General features: G+C 39.5%; 1 protein-coding gene across 1 annotated transcript; it reads right to left on the bottom strand.

The window, feature by feature from the left end:
* Window positions 1-12,017: 12,017 nt before the first annotated feature.
* Window positions 12,018-15,727, bottom strand: LOC109213211 (transcription termination factor MTERF5, chloroplastic). The gene is made up of 4 exons (XM_019376973.1): window positions 15,466-15,727; window positions 14,121-14,170; window positions 13,776-13,991; window positions 12,018-13,626 (listed from the first exon to the last, which is right to left on the bottom strand). Exons 1-4 carry the CDS (start codon window positions 15,540-15,542, stop codon window positions 12,518-12,520), a joined length of 1,452 nt encoding a protein of 483 aa, XP_019232518.1. The 5' UTR covers window positions 15,543-15,727; the 3' UTR covers window positions 12,018-12,517.
* Window positions 15,728-21,164: the final 5,437 nt, after the last annotated feature.

Below are 21,164 nucleotides of genomic sequence, written 5' to 3'. Positions count from 1 at the left end.
TAGAGAATTCCGTTCTTAGGAGGTTCCGTCTCTACTTTTGTCTCAGGTTTCTTCTCAGGCTCAGTTTTGACACTTTTATTCTTCTTCTCCCCTTTCCCTTGCTTCGGGGGTACCTTGGGTTTCTTTTCTGCGTCGGCAATGGCAATTATGGCTTTCAAATCTGGATCAAATCCCTGTCTTCACAGATCATCCCGATTACCGGCCCGTTGTTGTGAGTGGGCAATGGGTTATTAGTCACATTCGGGGCTTCTTCATCCCTCAACACTATTTTCCCTTGTTCAATCAAATCTTCCACAGCTTTCTTCAATGTCCAGCAGTTATCAGTACTATGCCCTTCAGCTCCTGAATAGTAGGCACAATGGACCCCTCGTTGATAAGCCGGAGATTCCGGGTTCTGCCTGTTTTGGGGAATAGGCTGCAGTAAATTCATCTGGACGAGTTTCGAGAACAAACTGGAGTAAGGTTCACCAATTGGCGTAAAATTTGGTCGTTTGGGTAGTTCTCGAGGGCGGAAGCTATTTTGCGGTGGTCGGGGGTTATACTGGTTCTAGTAAGGAGGTTGATTTCTTTGGAATGGAGGTGGATTTCGGTTAGCTTGTGGTTGCGGTCGGCCGAAGGATTGTGCATTCATGACCGCATAAGGTGTAGGGGCATAGGCCATACCAGTATGAGGATAGTAGTCTTGAGGGGTTCTTTTAGAGAATACCGGTCCAGGAGCAGGGCATGGTGGAGCAGTGAAGATGTTAGGAGCTGCTCCCGCTGGGAACACCTGGGGGCGGACCTCAGAAGGTGTTCCGACGAAATGAGCGGTCATGGTAGGTTGTCCAAAAGGGGTATGAGGATGACTGATAGGGACAGTAGTAGCACCTCCAGCTCTAGGGAATAACTCTGGGAATCCGGGAATGTGCTTGGAGGTTCCTTTCCATTGTTCCAAGCATCCCACATTTCCATCAATCGCAGGCGCAAGATCCGATTTTCTTCGCCTGTAAAAGATTCAGAGGCCGGGACCCCCGAGATGGGGCTGTCTTCAGAGATGGGGACTGCGGGCAAAGTCATTTCTGTAGACATTTCCACACTTCCTTTCGATCTGGTAAAGTATTGATGTGATGCCAGCTTACCACAACCAACCACCGTTTCTAAAGGCTAAGCTGGAAATTGACAGCAACACACGGTTAGTTTGAGACAAGTAACAGATAGGTAATCGCACATTGGGGTGTGATGCACCTATACAGTTAAACGGATGTATACATGTTTGCACTGGTTGCATGCGTCATCCCGGCTTTTCTTTTTCTATTTTCTCTTCTTTTGATTTCTATTCTTTGTTTTTTTCTTGTTTTTCTTTCTCTTTCTATTTTCTCTCAATTTTCTTTTCCCTCTATTTTTTTTCATTTTCTGCTTTTCCCTTTTCTTTTGCCGTGGGTTTTCTCTCGATTCCTTATTTTCTCTTTTTGCGTTTCTTTTTCTCTTGTTTTTCTTTTATTTCCTCTCTTTTTAGGGTTACGGTCGAATCCTATGGAGATTGCCTACGTACCATGACCCCGCATGGATCAGACCAAGCGTAGTTCTTGCAGAATAAAAGTAAAGCAGAAGCAAACATATTTTTGGGAATTTCAATTTTATTGATAGCAACTACGTCTATTACAAAGGCTCTAATGCAGAAAAGAACTACAGACTCCGCCCTCCCTATTCTAGTTCAAACAAAAATACGGGCTCCATCGACTGACTAACTTTTAAGGAAATACAGACGCCAGCAGAAACGGAAATACAGACTCAAATGACAAATTCTAGTAGAAAAAGAAATACAGACTCAAAAGACAATCATGAATACATTAAAGCTCCTGGTGCCCGCGGGACATCGTTCGGACCTCGCCGCGGGCCTATATGCAAGTTCCCCTTGAAGTCTGTCCAGGTCACTTATTATCTGCTTCACAAATATCATTACTGATGCGAAGAAGGTGGTACGGGTCATGTTCTCGCACATTTGGCATTTCCTGGTAATAGAATGAGCAACGGTTAAGATTCTCTCTCTGACTCTGCCTTTTTCTTGAAGCAACCGCCCTATCTGTTGGGTCCTAGCCTCCAAAGTTTGCTCAGCTGCCTGGCTTTGTTCCCGGAGTTGTTGCAAGTCCATTTCTAATTGTGCCAATGCCATGTAACAATGCTCTCTTTCAACTTTGAATTCTTTTGCCTGTTTAATCATTCTGTTCTCTGTGGCAATGACCATTTTCTTTAATCCTGTGACCTCATTGTCATATTCTTCTTTCAACTGTTTAACCATGCGGGCCCGTTCTTCCGAGTTTTTAGCCAATTGTTTCCGAACCCCAGCTAATTCCTTTTCCGCTTTGTTGAGGTCAAAACTGTAGTCATTCACTTTTTGCCTTAGATTTTCTATAAGCTTTACATCTTTGTTGCTCCTGACGGGATCTTCGGCCGCTAGCTTCATCTTTTGGATTTGGGCTCGTAAGGCTTCATTCTCTTTAGCCAATTTCTTCCTCTCACCCTCATCAGCTGCGGCTTGCACGTTGTTTTCAAAGTGGAGGTTTTGGACTTGTTTTTCCAGTACTCCTATGCGGGCCCTGTATTCCCTTTCTTTTTCCAACCAACCCCACTGATCCTGTGATGATTCGACAAAGTCCTGGAGGTGTGGTCGTTTGGCTGGCCTCTCATACTCATGTTCTCTCCTGTACCAAGCAAGATATCCTGGCGATACTTCACCTTTGGCTCGATCCTGTACGCAAGTATTTGCCTTTAAATATTGACATTCATTCCAAATCTGGCGCACTCGTGCCTGAGGAAACTGTCCATCAGGGCTAATCTCAATTACCTGAGCACTAAGATCCTCATCTTGTGGCACTATTTGGCATCTCCCAAGTTGTCTCAAAACCCGATATGGAGCGTAAGGCTGGATGCTTCTAAGTCCCATCAAGAGAAGATGTGACCTAGCTGCTGACATATACATGATTTCATCAACGGGTAACCATCCAAGCGTCCATTGTATCTGACTGGCGGTGAGAGTCCAAAAGTATGATGTCCAGGCGGTTACTCCTTCAGGTAAGCTGACCCCGTTAATCCTTGTGTAGAACTCCCTGATGCAGGTTTTCTCAGATGAACCATAACTTAGGAATTGAGGACGGTGGCACAAGTGTTCAGTCATCCACATTTGCAACAAGAGATTACACCCTTCAAAGAAATTCCCTCNTACTTCTCAAATTTTGGTGTTTTGAACCCTGACGGCAAGTGTACATGAGGGAACATACATAGGTCTGTATAGGAGACACTCTTTTGCCCGCTCAGTCCTTGCATGTTTTTCAAGCTCTGCTCGAGGCTTCTCATTCTCTTCGCCATCTCCTCCTGCTCTGGGGCTTTGGGGGTTTTGTCTTGCCCTGGTGTAAGCTCGTATGGTGGTGGCTGAGAGTAATTATATGTGGGATATTGAGGAGGATCCACCGGAAAGACAGGGTTTTGGAAGGTGAATGCTGAGGGATCAAAGGCAGGCCTTGGAAGTGAAGGTTGTGTTGTAGCAGGGCACGGTGGAGCAGTGAAGATGTTAGGAGCTGCCCCTGCTGGGAACACCTGGGGGCGGACCTCAGAAGGTGTCCCGACGAAGTGAGCAGTCATGGTAGGCTGTCCCAAAGGAGTATGAGGGTGACTGATAGGGACAGTAGTAGCACCTCCAGATCTAGGGAATAACTCTGGGAATCCGGGAATGGTGCTTGGAGGTTCCTTTCCGTTGTTCCAAGCATCCCACATCTCCATCAATCGCAGGTGCAAGATCCGATTTTCTTCATCTGTAAAAGATTCAGAGGCCGGGACCCCCGAGATGGGGCTGTCTTCGGGTATGGAGATAGCAGGCAAAGTCATTTCAGATGACATCTCTGTATTTCCTTTGGATCTGGTGAAATAGCGATGTGAAGCCAGCTTACCACAAACCAACCACTGTTTCTTAAAAAGCTCAGCTGGAATGGACAGCAGCAACGGTTAGTTTTGAGATAAACAACAGATAGGTAACCGCACATTGGAATGCGATGCACCAATATAGTTAAATGAATATCTACATGTTTGCTTCAGTTGCATGCGTCATCCCGACTTTTCTCTTGTTTCTTTTCTTTCTTTTTCTTTTGTTTTTATCTCATTTTTCTTTTCCCTCTATTTTTCATTTGCTGCTTTTCCTTTTTCTTTTGCCATGATTTTTCTCTTGATCCGGGATATGGAGTTTCAAAGGGATCTCGCTCAGGACCGAGAAGGTTTCGATGTTACTTGAATTTATCCTGGACAAGGAATTTTAAGGAAAAGTCTGACTATTTAAAGAAAGCTGACTTATTGTGACTTAAAAGAAAAGTGGCTATTTTTTTAAAAATTTTATTTAAGAAAGCAAAGACTTGGTTTTGCAAATACGGCCTCTCAGCACTTCTGGGAGGGAGATTTTAAGGCTGTGCCTGCAAACCATTTAAAAATCACTCAAGGTAGCTGTTCTTGCAAAAACAGCCTTCCGGCGCCTTTTTTTGGGGACATTCGGCTTATTTTAAACAAGAATGGCGGCACCCGACTTATTTTGACAAAAAGTTAAAGTCTTGGTATTTTTGGCTATTTTTGAAAAAGGGTGATTGGACCCGATGAGGGTTGCCTACGTATCTCACATCCGGTGAGAATCAAACCAGCGTAGTTCGGGCAGATTGGGAATTGATTTGAACTTTGAAAATTTTAAAAGTAAAAAGAAAAATACTTTTTGTTTGAGTTTTTCATTTGTTTTCTCTTTTTTCAAAGGAAAAAAGAAAATATTTTTGGATTTTGGATGTAACCTCTTAATTTTCGAAAGAGGGACTTCTTTAAGAAAAGTGTTTTGAATTTCTGAGCTTTTATTTATTTATAAAAGTACTTCTAAAGAAAAGCAAAAATATTTTTGGACTTCAAAATTTTTTTTTTTCAAAATTTTTATTGACATTTACAAAAAAAAAGACTTCTAAAAAAAAATAAGAGTATTTTTGGATTTTTATTTCTGATTTCTTTTTTGGATTTTTGGAAAAATACTTCAAAATGAAGGAAACCTGTATTTTTGGATTTTGATTTTTATTGATTTTTCTTTTTATTTCATTGAAAAGACATTAGAAAGAAGCAAACCATTTTTTTTTTAGAGTTTTAAAAAACCTATTTTTACTCTTTTTACTTTTTGCTTTTTTTTTTTACAAAAATTCCAGCAGCATTTCGGTACTATTTTGGTCATTGGTTTTTCAAAACACTATGGTCACCCTCACTTAGTCCTAACACTGCTTATTTTCTCAATTTTCTCTCATTTAGACAAGCCGGTTCNGGCCAATTTCTTTCTCTCACCCTCATCAGCCGCGGCTTGCACGCTGTTTTCAAACTGGAGGTCTTGGACCTGTTTTTCCAATGCTCCTATGCGGGCCCTGTATTCCCTTTCTTTTGCCAACCAACCCCACTGATCCTGTGATGATTCGACAAAGTCCTGGAGGTGTGGTCTTTTAGCTGGCCTCTCGTACTCATGTTCTCTCCTGTACCAAGCAAGATATCCTGGCGATACTTCACCTTTGGCTCGATCCTGTACGCAAGTATTTGCCTTTAAATATTGACATTCGTTCCAAATCTGGCGGACTCGTGCTTCAGGAAACTGTCCATCAGGGCTAATCTCAATTACCTAAGCACTATGATCCTCATCTTGTGGCACTATTTGGCATCTCCTAAGTTGTCTCAAAACCCGATATAGAGCGTAAGGTTGGATGCTTTTAAGTGCCATCAAGAGAAAATGTGACCTAACCGCTGACATATACATGATTTCATCAACGGGTAACCATCCAAGCGTCCATTGTATCTGACTGGCGGTGAGAGTCCGAAAGTATGATGTCCAGGCGGTTACTCCTTTAGGTAAGCTGACCCCGTTAATCCTTGTGTAGAACTCCCCGATGCAGGTTTTCTCGGATGAACCATAACTCAGGAATTGAGGACGGTGGCACAAGTGTTCAGTCATCCACATTTGCAACAAGAGATTACACCCTTCAAAGAAATTCCCTCCCGCTTTGCAAGCTGTGAGAGCTCGGAGGATTTCAGCTATTATCATGGGTGCAAGAGTGCTTTTGGCTTGAGTCATTAAAGTATTGACGACCCCGGTTATTCTTATGTCAATGTTTCCATCTTTCCTTGGAAATACCAAAAGTCCCAGAAAAACCACCATAAAAGCAAAACGCCTATGTTCTTCCCATTTTTGGCGGTTTCCTTTACTACATATCTTGTTTTCCGGGTTATTGAACCCTCCGATGTGGCCATATCTATGGTATATGAAGTGTGGAGTACAAAAACCCTTTGCCATCCGGATTGTGGACCGTTCTGATTATCTTCAGTGAGTCTAAGAACATGTGCACAGCTACAGTTCTTGGGGCAACCAAGTATTTTTGTCTTAAAGGCACCTCATTATTTCCAATGTACCCGGCTATCTCCTCCAAGGTCGGGGTTAGTTCAAAGTCCGAGAAATGGAAGACGTTATGTGCCGGGTCCCAACATGTGACCAATGCTCTGATGATGTCTCCCCGAGGCACAATTTCTAGCAAACCAGTAAGCCCTTTCAAATACTTTTTGACCTCGTCCTGTCCTTCTTTACCCAGATTGTTCCACCATAGACGCAACTCCAGAGGGATTTTAGTCATGATTGAGAAAGGTTCATTTTGAATCGTGTTCATCCTGCACATTTATTAAGGTGATTTAATCACTTATTTTGACCTAAAAGGAAAAAATAACAAATGACACTATTTTGTTCAAATTTCCAATTTAAAACAAGCAACCGGTTTCGTGGATACGGCCTTTCAGCACTTCGTAAAGAAGATTTTAAGGCTGTGCCCGCTAACCGTTGGAATTGACCCAAGGTGGTTGTTTTTGCAAAAACGGCCTTCCGGCGCCCTTTTGGGGACATTCGGCTTATTTTAAAACAAGAATGACATCACCCGACTTATTTTGACAAAAACTAAAATTTTGGTATTTTGGCTATTTTTGCAAAAGGGTGGTTGGACCCGATGGGGGTTGCCTACGTATCTCACATCCGGTGAGAATCAAACCGGCGTAGTTCGGGCAGATTTGCCAAAATCAAAACTATTTTGAAACCACATTTTTCTTTCGAATTTTCCAAACATTTTCTTTTCTCTTTTTCATTTTTCAAAAAAAAAAAAAATGCGGCAGCATTTCGGTACTATTTGGGCATTGGGGTTTTTTCAAAACAAATGGTTACCCTCACTTAGTCCTAACACTGCTTATTTTCTCAATTTTCAACTCATTTAGACGAGCCGGTCAACATGCAAAGTCAAGCAAATAAATGCGCAAGTAGCACTTAGGATGCATCAGGATGGTCAATTCATTTTAGGTCACCTGTCCTAGACAGACCTAACCCCTGTGTTGAGTCCCCTAAGTCAAATGCACATGATGCAAACAAACGTCCTACTAGGGATCCGGCATGAGGTCGAGTTATTCTAGGTTCAAAACCTGGGTATATGTTCTAGACTGTGTACCCGAACGGACAACTCGAGTCGAGCAGGGGGCTACGTACCGGGGACCCGCAAGATCGTCCGGCTTAGTAACTTGTCCGAGCCTCTTTCTTATTTCAGGGTATGACACTAACAGAATAGGGAGTCTCAACCAGTAAGCACATCCCCGGAGGTGAGAAGAGAAGGGTTTCGGCATAGTTTATACACAATTCAGATAATATCAAAGCGGTAAAGCATTTAGCACATATAGCATGGAACATGTAGAAAAATCAGATAAAGCCAAATATAACAATTATACTAAGCTCGAATTCTTGAACCCTGAATCGAAATTCTGGGTTCGATCCCCAGCAGAGTCGCTAGAGCTGTCACACCTCATTTTTTACACACCTACCCCGAAGGATAATATATAAAGGAGTTTTTCCATTTAAAGTGACATTATTCGAAATGGGATTATTTATTTATTTAGAGTCGCCACATGGGAAAGGATTGGCTTTTGGTGTCCCAAGTCACCGATTTAATTTAGATCCCAAATCGAGGAAAACTCGACTTCCCAATTGGAGTCTGCGAACCAGAAATTCTGAATAAGGAATTCTGTTGACCCGAGGGAAGGTGTTAGGCACCCCCGGATCCCGTGGTTCTAGCACGGTCGCTTAAATTGCTATAAATGGCTAAAAATATGATTTTAATACATGTTTTCACTTATGCGTCTTTTAAAATATAAACCGCTTTTATTATTATTTTTTAAAGAGAATTGCAACGTCGTGAAAATGCGTCTCGAACCACGTCACATAAATGCACCCGCGGTTTTTGACACATTTCGACTTCGTTGAGATTTGGATTTGGGTCACATAAATGTGCACCCGTATTTAGGAAGGTAAAATTATTTAAGTAACGGGCCTAAAGCAACTAGCGTATTATTAACTTTGTGGGAGGCCGTGAAATTCACTAAACGGCATGTCCCGAATTCTAAGTATTTTAATGGAGGTATTTTAGGAGAGCCACGCAATTTATGATTTTTGTTTGGCGCGACGCACCTCGATCTCATTTTTTAAAGGATATTCGAATAATTAACACTAGCTATAACTAAAGTTCTAATTAATTAATTAAAGGGCGGGTATGGAAAAGACTCAATTATTTCATTCAAGGGGAAAGCCAGGCCCAAGACCAATATGCCACAACCCAATAAGAAAGAAAAATATTTGAAAGAAAAGGCAGGTTTGGGCCCCAAGATCAAGCCCAGATTCGAACAAGGGCAATTTCAATTTGAAGAGGTCCTTAGCTCGAATCCGCCGCTTAACTTGGAAAGCCAAATGCTTATATATTGAGTTAAAAAAACATTAGATAAAAGAAAACATTAGCCCGTGTCTTTCAGCATTTTGGGCCCAAGAATGAGCCCAATTTGTTTGAGAAGAGGAACACACCGGCAAACATACAAAAGCCCACACATTAAATCTTAATAGCAATTGAAATCAGCCTCGTGCTAAATGGGTTGTGCGTCAAATGAAAACACAACTGAGGTGAATTACTGCCAATTGGACTCAAAGCTGGCCCAATCTAGATGAGGCATGCTTGAGTCAAATATCAAGTGGGTCATGGATCCAACCCATAATAAAACCATTTCAATTTTAAATGCAGTCCAACAGGGTAGCCTTACTGCTTTGACTTGATCGGATAAATCATTAACTAATAAAATCATTTTTGTTTTGAATTATCATGGCATATAAGGCATTAAGAGATTTAAGATATCCTATTCTAAGTGCAAAGTCTAATCCAAACCATCCGACAGAACTTTCTCTTTTGGTTACAACAAACTATCTCATCACACCATAAGCATGACAATTACAACCATATTGAACCATATATTAGCAAGCTAAGAACCTAATTCGACTCAAGAATGCAGGCCAAACTCTGAAACAAATAATAACAAGATGAAACCTCAAAAAATGAGCTCCGGTACTAGTTACTAGATTTCAACAACAAGATCAATTAGAAAAAGCCAAATACTAACTAATACTATCTGCTTCATCTACAATTAATCTATACATTAGTCAAAGTTCCAAAGTCACATGATGATTATGAAATTGAAAGGACGAAAATGTGAAGCTCATAGACAACATCATATTTATTTCCTTCTTAAACTCATGCTTCAAACTACAGGTTAGGTGACATCCATGAAGATCGAGATATACCTGGAAGAAGAAGGAAATAAAGCAGAAGTAAGAACTGCAGGCTCAGCAAAATGGAAACAGCAGCAAGGCAGCAATGAACTTAACCCAGGAATGACCAAAAGAAAACCATCTTTGAGGTAAATCCAGGATCAGTAATCAAGGGATGTTCAGTAAACAAACAACAGTCGAAATTGGACCCCAAAACTCTTGCTAATCAACCAACATCAAACCATTTTGCCCTTTAGATCTAAAAATGATTTCAGAACTTGAAAGTTTCAAAGATCAACCAATCTTAATGGAACAGTGTTTACTGTAGGATTTCTTAGCATTTTTTTTTGTTCTGATTTTTCAGGATTTTATCTCTAAAGTCTAAAATATGATCTCTCTCTGTGTATTTTCAGCTCTTTAATTCTGTAGGCTCTCCAATCTTTTTACTCTCTAAAATCTCTCAATTTTGCAGAATTCTTAGCTCTTTATTGGGGCTCTTTTCTATATCCTTCTAAGGCAAGGAAGTAATGCCTTTATAGGCAAGTAAGTAGGGCATCTCTGCAGATTTTATTTTGCACTTTAACCCTCCCCCTTAATTTCATTTTTTGCCAATTAGTCCCACACTTTCTGACTTGCTACCCAAGTTAAACGATCATACTTCTGAAATTCAATAAAAATCCCCCACCCAAGTTTCCTAGAAACTTCCTAATTAGTTACTAAGATTCCCTAGCATGAATTACCCAAGCTACCCTTCAATGCCCTGTTATTTACCCTGCACCTATTGTATTACCCTAGCCCCCTTTTAACCTATTTAAAACACTATCAGCTATAACCAAACAGATTAACTAATTAAAACTAAATAGTAACAATCATGGAATCACTGATAACAAACAATAAAAATCAAACAATGACTAAAATCAAACTATAGAAATTAAAGATAGAAAAGAACAACAATCAAAGCAGAATGAATCCTAATCGAATAAAATCCAACTAAAACCAAACTAAAATCAGAAATCAGAACAAGCAAGTAACCAGAATTAATCAAAAATCAAACAAAAAATCAGAACCAACTCAAGAAATCAATCAAGACAAAATCGAACAATATTAAAAAAGAAACAATGAAAATTAAACTAGAAGTTAAAAAAAAAATATGAGAACCGGAACATTCAAACAAGAAATGTAATCAAAAGAGAAGGAACTCACTGATTTTGGTCTTCTACTTGATTGATTCTCGAAATTGATTTTTTTTGTTAATGTTATATGTTTATTTTGTTAAAATAAAACATATAACATTAGTAAAAAAATCATTCGAGTGAAGAAATCCCCAAAACAGTGTGGAACTTCGAAACCCTAGATCTAAAATAAAAGGGGTTTCGGTTGGATTTGAAGGGTTCTAGTTTGGGATTTGGGAAGAGGGAGGTTAGGGGAGTATAGGGTGTGAGTTTGGTCGAATTTGGATGAGTTTGCGTTTTGGCCAGATTTTTCGATCTGATATTCGAGACGTTTGGGTGAGATTTGAAGGAAACGGGGGTCGGATTTGGAAAGGGGAGGTGAAGGAGCAGCGGTGGTGAAATTTTGGTGGCCATCAAAGATCCGCCGCCGGCGGAGACGATTTCCGGCAGGTGGCGGAGGGCGGAGGGTGGAGGGCAGCGGTGAACGGTGGGGTTGGGGTGTCCGGTGAGAGATGAGAGAGATGAGAGGGTAGGGGGGTCTGGAGGGGGGTGGTGTCATTTGGACATATATATATTAAATGATGTGGGCTTCAGGACCGTCCGATCAAGAAACCTCGACGGTCCTGATTAAAAACCCCACAAAAACGACGTCGTTTGACTGACCTGGGGCTGGACCAGATTGGGGTTTGGGTTTGGACTGGGTTGGAAGGGATTTTTAACGGGTTTTGGCTTGGGCCGGCCCAAAACAATGGGTATTTTATTAAGACCTCCATTTCTTTAATTTCTTTCTTTTCAAATTAAAACTTAAAAGTCTAAATTAATTCTAAAAACTAAATTAACCTACCCAATCTATTTAATAATGACACAATTAATTAACTACCAAATTTAAAGGAAATCTAACCAAAATCAAAGCTAAAAAAATAAAGCAAAAATAACTCATTTTTGTGATTTTTATATTTTTTGTGAAATCCTAATTACTAATTAATCTAAAATATATAAGATTAAATCCTAAATGCAAATGCAATGCGAATTTTTGTATTTTTTATGAATTATGTTAAATAAAAATGCACACAGTAAAAATGCAAATAAACACGAAAATTGTGCAATTAATTCCTACAAATTAAAAAATTAAAAGAAAAAAATCTTAAATTTAAGAAATCTGTAGGAGTAATTCGTGCGAGGCAAAAATCACATGCTCACGCATATAACTAACTGAACTAAACAGTGACTAAGAAGTGTTACATTTTCTATGAATAAAAGAAAACATAGCTCCAGCAAAGGATTCTGTCGAAAGCCATATTGTCCTCACAAATAGTGTTGATCTCCCAAAGAGCAATCACTTTGTTAAGAACCTGGATGACTGCAAATAAATCCTGTCAACAAAACTTGCATCATATTCTAACCTATAAACACAATGTGGTTGGACATACCAACTATACTAGAGTGCAAAATACAGATAAAATACGTCGCCTAAGAGCTAGTCTACAAATATCAGTCTATACAGTTGTATACCAGGCATTCTAGATGTCCATACACTCAATAAGATTCATCAAGAGAAGAGGAAACAAATTTCCCTAGCATCCATCGAGACAACTTCTTATAAACATAACACTGCTATCTTCATCTAGCAATAACTGAAAACCATAACTTTTAGCTCAATGGACTTGAAAATCTAAATGCCAAAATCTCCACAGGCCATCATTGGCTACTTATCTAATAATTTCTTCAATTTTCTCTTCAAAGCCTTATTGAAAGCATCCTCCGACAGTGACAACATCTGGTTCAGTAACAACCTTACACCCGTCTGAGTCATAATGGCGAACCTGGGCTTGATTCTCTCTTCTAAACTATAACCAAAATACTGAGGAAACTTGACCAATTCTGCTCTTGGATAACCCATGGTCAGAAAGAAATCCCATTTTAAGATCAACTTAGCCAAGCTAAAAGTATATAGAGCACCGTATCTTGACACCATTGCGGCAACTTCTGCCATATTGAATCCCTTATCCTTGAAGAATTCAGTAACAGGCTTAACGTTAGCCTCAATGCTAAGACCAAAAGTTTGAGGGCATCGGTAAAGAAGAACTCCAACATCAACCCCCATTGAACGGAAGTACTCAGTTGCAGGCCTTAGCTTGTCCTCCACACTATAACTTATGATGTTCGGACATCTGGTTAGAACCTTGCTCACACTCTCAGCAGATAAACCCATTTCATAAAGAAAGTCTACAGTTGCTCTCAGTTTCGGCCTGCTGTAAGTGAGAAGTGCAGGAAAACGGTAGATTACTTTAGCCCACTGTTCTTTATCAACGCCCAGTTCTTCCAAAAATGCCATTGTTGGAATTAAATTCTCTGAGAGGCTAATTCCACATAGTTGAGGCCTTTTGCTGAGAATGGTTGGAATCTGTGATCTTGGCACTCCTAGATCAAGGAGAAACTCAACAACTGGTTTGATTTTTCCCTCAAGACTATAGTAGGCAAAAGCAGGAAACTTGCGTGTGATTACTCTAATCGTTTCAATGTCCATACCCAGCTCAACAAGGTATAAAATATGTGGAGGAAGCTTTCCAGTCGGTCCAATATCACTGACTCGTGCCAGAGCCTTCAGCTTCTTGGAGTCGAGGACAGCACTAGGAGGTGAAGCTGGTGTGACAGGAAGAGGTACTTTTTCAATAGTTTCTTCTATTTTTTCCAGAACAGGTGGGTTCGGAAAGCTCTCCACAACATCCACTAGAATACTTCCATATTCCTCGTGGAGGGCCTCAAGGTATGGAATGAGAGCATCCCTAATCTCAAGAGTTGTTAGTTCTCGTCCTGCAAATTAAAGGAAGTTCATCATTGACAGATGAACTTAAACAGAGAACAACACTGTGAATATAGGCAGAACACATTCTGCATATTCACATACGTACAGGCAAAGAAGAAAGTGGAGGAGCAAGAGAATGAATCTATTTAAACCGAACCTACGAGGTAGCGAGACTTGTGAACAGAATGCAGACGCGAGACAAGGTGATCAATAAAAGGCTCTGATTTGTTGATAACTCTTGCTGAAAGAGCATTGCTTAAACCCTGTTTCTTCAGAAACAATGTCAAGACAGCCTTTGCTTCTTCCTTTTCTGCAGCTACAAGGTTTGAGGGCACCACCCTTAAGTTAAAAGAACCATCTATCTCGGATTCAGCTGTCGATCAAAGAAAATGTACAAACATTATGGCAAACCAATAAGAGCACTGGTTGGAGGAGTTCCAAATGATGGTTCCAACAGTTAATTTGGGGTAACACAACTGATATTCAAAATTTAGAAACTTACAATACTTCGCTCGGCAAAAGAAAACCTTCTGAGGAAAAGACAGTTCAATCCTGAAGAAAGTTTAACTAATTATTCAACCCCAACTTAAAGAGAAAAAGATATGCCAACAAAACCAAGAGTTACATGTCTATATAGAAGTATAACCAAATCTTATGCCTGTGTAATGGTAAAACCATGTACTGCTTATATTACGTCTTCTTTTCATATGGTTGGGGAAAAGAGGAGGCATTTAGAGTTCTTATCCTAGACAAGTGATACTGTTATATCACACAACTACTGGAGTGTGCTGTGAGAGAATATTAGCATAGAACAACTATGCCTCAATCGCAAGCAAGTTGGGGCCAGTTATATGAATCCTCATTGTCCTTATCACTCCATGTAAGTCCATATCAGTACAACACTATTAGAAATTAGTTTCTCCCGCAGTAGAAGTTTTCTACATGTTCTACAAACATAATATAGCTCCATTTTAAGTCCATCTGAGTAAAATATTATTAAAAATTAGGTTATGTATCACTAGAAGTTCTTTACATTTTCTACAAACACAAAAATCTCTAGCAAGGCTCGAAAATACTATTAGCAAACATGGACGTAAAGTAAAAAATACAAACTTGATTAACATTTAATCTCAACTAATTGATATCACCTATATAAAAGAAAAAAAATTCCTCCATTGTGCTCTATTTTTCGCTAGGTCTATAGGATTCCAGGCGATTTCAAGGGTTAGGCATACATAGTTCCCAAAATAGGAACGGAAACTAATAAACAAAACAAAGTGTCCCTCCATTGGCCAGAGCTTTAACAGCTACAGCCTACACCAGCACTTTTTTATAGGAATCAAATCCTAGAAAATGTCCCGGCAGAGTTCAAATCCATGAGTGATGCTAATCACAAACACCTTGTTTCAGAAACTTAACACCAGAGATTTGAGTGGCTTCTAAATCAAAGCAAATTGCTCATATTTCATAATTCAAGTATAAAGATAGCAGTATTATCAAATTAAGGCAATTGGAGAGTATCCTTTAAAATATATCATGTAAACTGGTAATATCTAGCCCTACTAGTTCTAAGTAACTAAGTTAATATCCTATCATGTTCGGTCTGCAAATGGAAAGAGGTAACCTAGTTAACAGGTTACAGCACCAAAACATCAGTGCAGAAAGCAGACAAGGGAAATAAACAGATAAGAGCTGGCATTCTGCGCTCAAGTCATGGGACAAGTTTAAGTTTAGAAGGAAAGTAGAGGCATCCCTAGTTAGAGGATCATAACCAAAGCTGTAACATCCCACAAAGAAAAATCATTAAAAGACTAGTAAATTGCGATATAAGTCTAAGATAACGTTACCGATAAAGGGGTACTCTCGTTCTTGAAAGAAAGGCAAGCTTTGGGTTTGGGGTTCGGACTTGTATTAAAGATATCATTTCTCAGCTGCTCACTGGTGTAGCTAATCGTGTTGCTGTGAAAACCAGTGCGAAGCATTGAGTAAACAAGAAATTGTAGTAAAGCTGACTCTGAGATATTTGCTTGGAATTGGGTATCGGGTGTATTTGAAGATTTTCGGAGAGAGGAGGCTTTTGGACCGCAAGTTGTTGTTTGTTCTCTAGTGCCTAACACAATCTTTTGAAGCAGCAATAAAATGTTGGCTGATTTGAGTAGTGATGAAAAAGCATGTGCATTGCACGTGAGTAGGTAAAATGTCCAAGTGATCAACGACATATGCTTGAAGTTACCATATCATCCCCAAGTATTAGTACATTTTTTAATGACCACTGCGTCTGGGCTAGCAAGTAGCAAATGGGAAGAAATCACCTACACCTATTAGTATTTTCGTTTTAGTTGGGATTTGAACTTGAGACCTCTTGGTTCTCAACCTACTTCATTGACCAGTCACACCTAGAGTTTGAACTCGAGACCTCATAGTTCTCAACAGGGGGCGCTCAACGGTATCCGGGGCCTAAAGCCAAACTTCAACCAGGGGCCCTAATTTTTTCCATATTTAAAAACTCATTTAATAAAATTTTATTTTGAAGTTTATTTTTCTAGCTTTTTGAGATGTAAACTTTTTAATAATTTATTTATAATTAATTTCTTAACTAGGATTATATATATTTCTATTTTCTACGATTATTATTCAATTTTTTTTAGGATTTCCTGATTTTCTAAAAGATCTATGTTAAACTCTCACCAACTTCTTCTCTTCTTCTTCTTGGATTCCATTCTCTTCTAGCTCAATTATATTAGTGATTTGTTTATCTACCATAAATTCTTCCTATTTTGGGGGATTGTATTAAAGTTTCAATTCTTCTCTCTTTTTTTGACATTTTTAATATGCGGATTCATATTTTCTTTTTGACATATTAAGTTTCTAATAAATTTAAAAAGATAATACGTATACTTACAAACAAAAAATATCAAAAAATAATAGATTTTAGATGCAAAGTAATAAGAAAAGTATAGAATAATTGAACCTGGTTTAACAAATAGTCATAGATAACTTGATATTACTTTTGTTGTTTCAATGTTTTTGGTGCAATGCCGGGAAAGCTTGATAAAAAAAAGAGTTCGCTATTTGCTTTCTGCTATCATATTTGACAGAATATTTTATGAGACACTGGACTTATAAGTCTGAAAAGGCTAAAAGGAATATAAAAGATTAAGTAAAAACAGTTTAATGAGAAAGAAATAAAAGTAATGTGGGCCCTGTCATAATAATGATAACATATAAAAGAGGCAAGAAATATATTCACACGTAAGTTACGATTTCTATTCCCAAATTATCTCTATCGGTCCCATAATTTCCTTATTTATAAAAGATATACTTTTTTTATATACTAAATATTTTTTTTAAAAATTCATCAAATACCGATACATCTATTTATTAATATCAGAAAATTTGTTAAAAATTTATTAATATCAGAAAATTTTGGGGCCTCCGTAGATGTGGGGCCTCAAGCAGTTGCTTGAGTGGCTTTACCATTGAGGCGGCCCTTGTTCTCAACCCACTTCATTGATCATTAAGTGCCTCATTTATTTTTTTAAGATTAATACGTCTGAATCTGAATACACATCTGAATATTATGATGTGCATTAAGATTAAGATATATGAATCTGAATACACGTCTGAATATTAAGATGTGTATTAAGATTTGAATACTAAATGATTAAGACTGTTTGTTTTTTTAGAATTTGAATGTATAAAATTTATTTTTATTTGAGAATTAATAAATATTCAATTCAAATAAATACTAATTAATCTAATATTTTATCAATAATATATATATATATATATATATATATATATATATATATATATATTAAAATATGGTAGTTAGTAGTGGTGGCTAACGGTGATGCTTGTGAATGCCGACTAGAGGCGGTGGTTGGTGGTGGTTTTGGTTGATGATGGTGGTTCTGAGTAGTAGCTAGTGGTAATTGGTAGTGATGGCAATTATGGTTGAGAATGATGGTGGCAGGTGGTAATAATTAATGATGGTGGGTGGTGTGATGGTGGTAGTGATTGAGGAAGGTGATGGTAGTTTATAATGGTGGAAAGTGTAGACTATGGTAGTTATTGGTGATGGGGTGGTTAGTTGTGGTAATTGAGGTTGATGAGTTTGTGTTTTTGATTGAGAATGATGGTGGTAGGGTAATGGGGATTTTGGGTGGTGGTTGTCGATAATGGTGGCGGCTATGATTAAGGAGGAGGTAGTGGTGGTGGTGGCGGTGGTTATGTATGGTAGTGGTGGGTGGCATGGTAATAGTTGATAATGTTAGGCGGTGGTGGGCATAGATTCTTGAAACAATATGTATGCCAGACAGGGAGTATATATGGATAAAGCACCGGATCACACTGAACTCCCAATCTCTCAATTGGGAGGCTAAGTGTCGGCTCACAATTATCAACAGCCGGTTGCTGCCCTCCAGCAACACTACCGATGTCAATGGGCCACGAGCAGCAGCTATCTACTGTTTTATGACCCACCAGGATTTTGATGTCGCCAAGCTCCTTCATGATGAGATGTTCATCCGCTCCCCAGAAGTACTCAAGGGGTTTTACTTCCCCTCTCTGGTTACCAAGTTGTGCCGTGCTGCACGAGTCCCTGAAAATCCCAGAGTAGATGGGAAATTGCCAGTGAAAGCCCCATTCCGAGATAGCAAGATCACAGTGGGGAGAGAGCCGGTAGTGGTAGTCGATGATGATGATGATGCTGATGAGGATGTTGAGGACACTGCCGCCCCACCACCGCCAAGAGCTGATGAGGCGGGCCCATCACATGCCCGCCGAAGTACCCGCTTGGCAGCCCTAGAGCAAGAAATGGCTGGCCTTCGCACTTCTGTCACTGACCTAGGCACCCGAGTTGACAATTTGACTAGTCAACAGGCCAAGTTGGAGAAAAAGATTATGGGCTGGCTCCGGGCACTAGGACGAGCATGTCACCTCAATCCTAGCACTGTATCCGATCAGGATTGAGCTTCAGGAAAGTCCCTTTACCTTACTCTGCTTTATATTCGTTGACATGGGGACATGCCAAAGCTTTAAGTATGGGGTGGGGGATGGTTGTTGTTGTAAAAATTGTATAACTTTGTATGGTGTTGTTTTGTTGTTTGGTATTGTTGGTTTATGTTAGTTAAATTTGACTTGGCCCAAAGATGGACACCTCTCGACGGGTCTCTTGAGGGACATAAGTCGAACAAAAAAAATAGAAAAAAAAGATTTTCATTTGATTAGGTAGTGTATCAACTCCCCCTTGGTTTTTCTTTAGACCACGGTTCTTTTCTAAGGGTTACTATTTGAACCGGGTGTAGTTAGCATTTTTCTTTTTTTTAGTTTAGAAAGTCTTGGGCGAGAAATGGAAATAGGGACCCTTAACTCTAAGGTACCTTGAATAAGACTACTTTAGTGTGACACTTAGGCTCTTTAGTTGACTCAAAGAAGGCCTTAAATTGTGTGTCCCTGAATGGCTCAAGTACTTAGAACGGAGTGTCTGATGATCCTAACTGAATTGAGTCATGTGCCGTGTGTGAGTGAGGTTTTATGTATTCTGTGTTAACATTCAATGCCTAGAACTTGCCCTGTGTGTGTGCAAAGCGAAATGGTAGCCTTGTTTGGTCTGGAAAGTGATAGAGGCGTTTCTTTGCTTAACCCTTATATGTATGCTTGTTCCCACCTAAATGTGTATACCCTAGTCAACCCCGTTGAGCCTGTAGACCTGTTTTTCTTGGCAACCACATTACAAGCCTAACCTGAGTTTAAATAGCCTATCTTGTTGAACCCTATCAGCTCTTAGAAGCACTCAAAGTATAACGGATATGGAAAATTATAAGTGTGGGATGATTGGTTGGGCTGTTAAGTGGAATTAAGGGGACAAAAAGAAAAAGTGCAATTGTTGATAAACAATATTAGAGGTCACCAAAGAAAGAAAAGAAAAAAAAAAAAAAGAGAAGCATCAAAGTGGTGGCAGCTATTAAAAGAAAAAGTGTGCTTAAGAAGAAAAAAGAAGGGGTTAACACACTAATGTATTGGTAGAAGGAAGGTGTGATAAAGTGAAGAGTTTAAAAGTACACAATGTAGTGGAGTGCTTAGGGAGGTGTAGTCACTATACCCAGATGTATCCTACCCGTCCCGCAGCCAACATTACAACCAAATAAAGTCCTACTTGATTCTAGATCGAATGAGCTCGATTAGTCGAGTATTACACTACGGGCAAGCCTATGGTGTGTTGTTTGTGGCATAAGAATTTGTTCTGAGGGTGAGTGAAATGTTGTATTCAAATTCCTCAGTGTGTGATTTGTAAACGATATAATCCTCTTTTGTAGTGAGTAGGTGATCGCTGCCAACTCCTCACTACTAAAAAGTAGCAAGAGAGGGTCGCAATAGCTTTTACCCGATTTTGGGTCGGGATCGATATCCACAGAGAGCTAGAATTGGAATCGAGTATCTATCTAGTTTAGGATTGCGTATGTGTTCTTAATTACACTTCTCAATATTTTTGGGGTTTTTGTTTACTTCTACAATTATCAATCTACAAATGGTAATTGCAACTAAATTATGCTAAGAGTTATAATGCTACGAGTTGTTCAAATAGGCTTAAAAGGCACTAGGGTAGTGACTACCGCCTAGGTGGTCAATTGACGGGTACTTGAATCTAAGGCATGCTTGACACGTTTGGGGAGTATGTTATAACCGTTGCACGACTTTACCCACTCTACACCTCTCGGTGGTTCGAGTGATTTTGCCCAAATTGGCTTTCTCAAGACCAATTGGGTATGCAAATTTGCACAAGCAACTAGGGTTCAATTTGGATATTACTCTCTCGAGGTTTAACCCTTTAATTGGGGCTATCAATCTCTTGAGTACGCCCCAATTCATTGTTGGACCAATTTCAGAGACTTAGGCTCTCTTTCTCAAGAAGAGCTCAAGTCAACTCAACACAAACTAGTGTTTGCAACCACTAATTCAGAAACTAAATCATGAAATTGGCCCAAATAACAAACACCCATAGTCAAATTAGCCCTAAAATACAAGATCCATCAATTACCCACACTAGGGTTGAGCCACAACCCTAGCTTATGGGTTTAGCTACTCATAATTAAAGAAGAAAAGCAAGAAATAGATGAAGAAAAACTCATAATAATTAATTACTAAGTTAAATACAATGATTTAAAATGGCTTAGAAAGTCGAACCCACGAGTGCAGCTGCTTAATTACAATATCTCCTCCCTAAAAATGGAAAAAGAAGCTATTTATACTAGGCTGAAAGATCTTGACAAAAATGCCCCTACGGGGTTAGTGCGGACTGCACAAAATGGACCGCGGTCCGCACTGGGCTTTTGGCTTCAAAATCCAGCTCTCTGAACTCAGGCTCCGCGGACCGCACATAATGGACTGCGTCCGCAGTGCGTTTTACGCGGACCGCGGAAGCTTGAAACTCTGAAAATGCAACCTCTCTGATTCTCGGCTCTGCGGACCGCACTAAATCGACTGCGGCCGCATTGCCTTCAGTGCGGACCGCACAGAACCTTATGCGGCCGCACTGCCTCTT

Source organism: Nicotiana attenuata, unplaced genomic scaffold, assembly GCF_001879085.1.
Source record: "Nicotiana attenuata strain UT unplaced genomic scaffold, NIATTr2, whole genome shotgun sequence".
Classification (NCBI taxonomy): Eukaryota; Viridiplantae; Streptophyta; class Magnoliopsida; order Solanales; family Solanaceae; genus Nicotiana; species Nicotiana attenuata.
The sequence above is the reverse complement of the archived record's forward strand: the minus strand, read 5'-3'. Positions and strand labels throughout refer to the sequence as shown.

Bases quoted from the DNA above. Each gene is read 5' to 3' on its own strand.
- LOC109213211 (XM_019376973.1), bottom strand. From the start codon at position 15,542: ATGATATCTTTAATACAAGTCCGAACCCCAAACCCAAAGCTTGCCTTT. The intron at 14,171-15,465 runs GTAACGTTATCT...AACTTTCTTCAG, and splicing joins ACGAGAGTACCCCTTTATCG to GATTGAACTGTCTTTTCCTC. The intron at 13,992-14,120 runs GTAAGTTTCTAA...TTTGATCGACAG, and splicing joins CTTTTGCCGAGCGAAGTATT to CTGAATCCGAGATAGATGGT.